Raw genomic sequence first — 5,663 nt, 5'->3', positions numbered from 1 at the left:
ACAACAGATACTCCTGTATCACTTTGGCCAATACTTCTAAAATTTGTATTGTATTTATATTTAAAGAAAGGAACTGAATTTTTTTTCATAGCAACACTAGTTTTTTATTATTTATAGTACTAAAAAAGTTGAAAAAAATGCCCACCAACTGGTGAAAGGATAAATAAAATGAAATGCTATTTCACCCATTTAAAAAAATAAGTACTGATATATGCTACATCATAAAGGAAACTTGAAAACATACTAAGTGACAACAGCCAGTCACACAGGATCACATACAGCATGATTTATGTGAAATGTCCAGAATAGACAAACCCAGAGACAGAATGTAGGTAAGTATTATAGTTTCTAGGGGAAATGAAAGCAACTAAAAACAAGTATGAGTTTTCTCTTAAAGGTGATAAAAATGTTCTAGAATTAGACTGTAGTGATGGTTGCATAGCCTTGTATATTATGTCTGTATACTAAAGCCACTAAATTGTATACTTTCAAAAGACAGAATTTTGCAGTATGTAGATTGTATTTCAATTTTAAAAAACTACTCTCATAAAATGTCAGGTTAAATTTCACTAACAATATGCTCTGATTTTTGTATACTAGACAGGCACACATTCCTTTATTTTAAATAAACGTAATTCTATTTAATCTGAATATTTCCTTTCTGTACCTTTCTTATCCTCCTTTCTTTTTTTACTACATTCTACTCATATGTACACAAACCTTTACCTTTGTAGAGTATTATAAAGGCTAAGACATTAGGAACTCCTTCTCTATGCTATCCTGGCATCATTGCAGCAATGAAATTCTTTTCATGACTATTAGGTCTCCTATTGTCTCCTAACATGTGGCAAAAGCAGATTGAGTAGCCTAGCATTATAGACAGGAAAAAGAATTCAACTGCTGATTTCTACAGCTCTCTGGTTTACAGCTTGATAAATTACTGCCATCATTAGTCAAGCAAAAAATCTCAAACAACAGGTTTGGTTTTCAGAATCTTTTTCCATGATTACAAAATTATATACAACCAGTGATATTATAGTTACTAAATGTACACACAAAAGTCTGATTTTTTTTAGTATAGAAAAAGTTGAAAAGTTCATTAATAAATTTTGATAACGTATAATGAGACAAATTTTCTGTAACGTTGTTAGATTTGTTCTCTAACATTGTTACTTTCTGAAAGGAAGTATATTATCTGTGTATATTTAGTGATGGCTTCTTTTTCTAATCAAATATTTGAAAATCTTTATTTTTGCTGGCATCAAAAGGATCCATTTATGAACAAACTTTTAACTGCTTTCTGTATATGGTATATGTGAAATAGCCTTAATTGAGCAGCTAATCTTTCACTTGCAAATATTATGAAAATATCCATATAATAAAAACAATCTCTTATCGTTAGAAGAATGTGCTTATTAATATTCTCTAAATTTTTTTTTATTTTAATGGAAGGGATCCAATTGAAGCACCTCTGAAATGCAACTGCAGCATTCTGATGAAAACATATTAGTTAATGTCACTGACTTAGGAACAAAACTAATCTCTGAATTCAGAATGTTAGCTTCTCTTACTAGTTTAAACCTGTTTGGGGGAAGATACAGAGATTAAGTCTTTACTTATATATACATATGTTTATCCACTCTAAGTCTGCTGAGTTTAGGTTTTCTGTTAAAAGTTCTTAGATACTATATTCAAATTGTACAGAAATAGATTTTGTACAGTAAATAAACAAAAAGTGTTGACTTTCAACTGATTCCTTTGTTATGTCCACAATCACAGGCAGATTCTCAAATCTAGCTTCAGTTAAGTTTATCTCAGAGGAGTAAGGTATGCCAAATATCAAGATTGATAGGATAGGATTTTAGATCGTTAGTCTAATATATCCAAGTAAAACTGTTTTCACCAAGTCATAACTAGCTAATTGACATGGTTTTATACTGTAGAGGAGACTGCAAGAGCATGATCCAAGTTGATTTTTCTTTGGAAAAAGTTATCTGTGAATCCTCAATTGCATTGAAAGATATTAATCATGCACTGCTTAGTAACTATACCTAATTAGAAGCAAGGCAGATTTTACTTACTTTGTATTAATGCCATCTCTTCTATATATTAATTTGATGTCACCCTCTGTTTCTTCGTTTTCAACTTGAAATGCAGTAGTATGGCTCTTTAAAATCTAGAACACTTAATAGTATAAACGGATTGTAAAATAAGAGTAACTTTAGCATAAAGGTTAAAGCAAAATGCAGTTTTCGCCTTTTTGTTTATATTTTTCTTTTAGTACACTACCAACATTGCAACAAAGTACACTTGTATGGAGAAAAAAATCCTTTTTCTCCCTCTCCCTGCCCCATTAAATATCTTGTGTTAAACTGTTAGCATTAACAAGAGTCCCCACCAATATTGCATAGGTCTGCCTGTGTTTGTGCATAATATTAAGCTATGTTATTGGTTACTTCAAGTAAACTGTTGGAACAGCAGGGAGGCCCCTGAGCAGTTTGAAATCATCTATCTCAGGATAGTGATTTTACACACAAACCCATAGCAGAAAAGCCAGAATCAAAGAACTATTCTTCCTTTAAAAAGAATAGTTGGGAAACTAAAGAATCTGTTTATTCTATTTCAGACTTGTATAAATTTAAAATAACCTTTTAAGATATCATACTAAATGATTATAGTACGTTTTAATAAAATAATACAGGATACAAATAAATATATAATGCACATATTTTAATTTCTTTTGATGAAAAATACAGGTTTTTGTTTTAGGAAGTTTTAGTCCTCTTTAACGAAATTGAGAACAGTTTCTTAAAGTTGATCATGAATTTCCCTTGAGGGACTTTATATACAGCTTCTCTTTTAACTAATGGACTTAAACTTGATCCATGGATTTGCACCACGAACTTCAAAAGGTGGTTCACTGCTGAAGATGTGATGGCCTATTTCCTCCAAAGGTGGTTCAGAATCAGCTGTGGCAAACTGGGCTGCATCCTCAATTTCCTTCCTCACTTCAGCTTCAATTTCCTTTAATTCTTCAACAGTGGCAAGCTTGCTGTTTACCATTTTATCTTGGAGAAGCATAATGGGATCACTCTTACTTCTGATATTCTTAATTTCTTCTCGTGTGCGGTAACTGATTCCAGGATCACTCATACTGTGTCCATGATAACGGTAGGTCTGCAGCTCCATCAAGAAAGGTCCCTTTCCAGACCTGCAATAGTCGGCTGCAAACTTCGTCGCCTCCCGAACACACAGAAAATCCATTCCATCTACCCTCAGCCCAGGGATAAATCCGCCCCTTTTGTAGTAATCGGTGCTGGCTGCGGCTCTCTCAATAGATGTTCCCATTCCATACAGGTTATTTTCACAGATGAAAATACAAGGTAATTTCCACAGGGCTGCCATGTTGAAAGCTTCGGCTATCTGCCCCTGATTGGCAGCACCATCCCCATACAAAGTCAAACAGATCTCCTTGTTTCCCTGGTATTTGCAGGCTAGAGCAATCCCGGCCCCCAGGGGCCCCTGCGCCCCAACAATGCCATTGCCCCCATAGAAGTTCTTAGTATACATGTGCATAGATCCTCCTTTACCTTTAGCACAACCTCCTCTGCGTCCTGTCAGCTCTGCGAGAATTGATCGGACGGAAATTCCACGAGTGTAGCACACGCCATGAGCCCGATAGGACGTGATGACATGATCCGAAGGGTTTATGCCGGCCTCGAGGCCCACACAGCAAGCTTCCTGGCCATCACACAAGTGACAGAAACCACGAATAAATTTCTGCTTATACAGCTGATCTGCCTTCAGCTCCATGCGGCGAATCACCAGCATCATCCTGTAGTATTTGAGCCCATCCTGCCTGGTGAGTACTGCGCTGACTGGGGGCCCCTGTTCCAACAGATATCGATCGCATTTCTTAATGTCAAACGTAGCATCGTTTGAATAGTTATAAGACGCCACCAGCACTCTGCGAGCTGGCTTCTGGACAACACTCGACCTCACTCGGGAGACAAAGGCAGCCAGCATCTTCCTCATGGAGCACCACTGTGCGCCGCCGCGGCTTCCAACGTCTACACAACCGTCCTGTAGCCGTCTGGCGTGTGACGCATCACGTCAGGACGGCCGGCGTGAACCCTCCTGCGTGCGTCAGGTCACGCCGGGCGCGAACGTGAGCACACCACAATGGGGGGGGGGGCCGCTGGCCTCACCGCGCAGGCGCACTGGGCCGGAATGCTCCACTTGCTGTGACGACTGACGGTCCCTTCCAACTGTGAAATGAAGCCTTGTGGAGCTGCTCCCTGACTCTTATCAACAGCACCATCATTTTAAAACCACAACACTGAGTTCCTGTTCGCTCCTAACTTGTTAGCAGGACCTCTCCAAGTGTGCCCCCCCCAAGCGTGTCACGTAGAAGAAAGTAACAAACTCTAAGGCACACAAGAGCCCAGAGAGAGGAGAGGTTAATACCAACCACCACTATTTCTTTCAAGTCTTGTTTTTGATCTTTAAAATACGTATGAATATTTTTTTCCTACCCTGTAATATACCATATTTAATGTAAAAATAAAGCTGTGGGTGATTTCTGGTTTAGTTACCTTTAAAACAAAACAGATGAAACTTATAAACAGACAAACTTGGTAGTCCAAAAAAAGATGCTTTTTTCTTTTCTTTTTTTTTTTTTTTTGTGTCACTCTGTTGCCCTGGGTAGAATGCCACAGCTTCACATAGCTCACAGGAATCTCCAACTCTTGGGTTGAAGGCATCCTCTTGCTTCAACCTCTAGAGTAGCTGGGACTACAGGTGGGGCTACCAGGCCCAGCTAGTTTTTCCTAATTTTAGTAGTGATGGGGTCTTGCTCTTATTCAGACTGGTCTCTAACTCCCGAGCTCAGATGATCCACAGGCCTGGGCCTTCCAGGGTGCTAGGATTACAGGTGTGAAGCACCTGCCCTGCCAAGAAGGTGCTATCTTTATCCTGTGGCTTGTACACCTTTGTCACCTGAGAGAGGAGGAAGATCTAAGAAACCGCAGCCTGAGAGTAACAGTTTAAACCCACTAAAAAGTTGTGCCTGGCATGGGAAAATTAGAAGCAGGCTTTGAGATGCATTGTGGTAAAACGTTTGTGATGTTTACCTTTTCTTTTTCTAATAATTCTGAATCCTTTCCACCACTTTTATTCCTATTTCCTGACAAATTCACCATTTTGGGGGGGGGGGAGTGTTTTTTCTTCTGCTTATGAATGTCTTCAACAAGTTTCCTAGACTGGAATGGCTTTGTATTTTGTTTTTATATCAATCAATTTGAACCATCCTTAATCCAGAAACCTGAGAAGCATATTGTTAAAATGACTCTTTATGTAGGCATTATGGTTACTACATAAACTATTATAAAAGTATAAGTTTTTAAAAAGTGACCAACCAAACAATATACAGTTTGGACTGCAAGAGAGCAATGGAGTTTGCTTATGTCATTGATAACAGTTCCATCATAAGACGGGAGCCTTAGGCTAAGAGCTACAAAGATCACATATCATTTTTGTTTTTAGTGCTTTTACTAGAAAGGTGATTTTGAACTCCAATAAGTCAACCCTTACCAGGATCCTGTTCTATTTAGAATATTAAGCCATTCATTATAATGCAGGCTCTGTTTTATATCCATTGCCTA

General features: G+C 38.0%; 1 protein-coding gene across 2 annotated transcripts; it reads right to left on the bottom strand.

Annotated features, from left to right (window-relative positions):
- Nucleotides 1–2,859: 2,859 nt before the first annotated feature.
- Nucleotides 2,860–4,035, bottom strand: PDHA2 (pyruvate dehydrogenase E1 alpha 2 subunit). 2 transcript variants are annotated; one of them, XM_012810560.1, is made up of 2 exons: nucleotides 3,511–4,035; nucleotides 2,860–3,429 (listed from the first exon to the last, which is right to left on the bottom strand). In XM_012810560.1, exons 1-2 carry the CDS (start codon nucleotides 4,033–4,035, stop codon nucleotides 2,860–2,862), a joined length of 1,095 nt encoding a protein of 364 aa, XP_012666014.1. The 2 variants fall into 2 exon arrangements, with proteins under 2 accessions (XP_012666014.1, XP_003798543.2); XM_003798495.2 differs by having other exon boundaries at nucleotides 2,860–4,035.
- Nucleotides 4,036–5,663: the final 1,628 nt, after the last annotated feature.

This window comes from Otolemur garnettii, unplaced genomic scaffold (assembly GCF_000181295.1).
Source record: "Otolemur garnettii isolate 467f Iridium unplaced genomic scaffold, OtoGar3 scaffold00137, whole genome shotgun sequence".
Lineage (NCBI taxonomy): Eukaryota > Metazoa > Chordata > Mammalia > Primates > Galagidae > Otolemur > Otolemur garnettii.
Note: the sequence above shows the minus strand (reverse complement) of the source record. Positions and strands in the feature narration are given on the sequence as shown.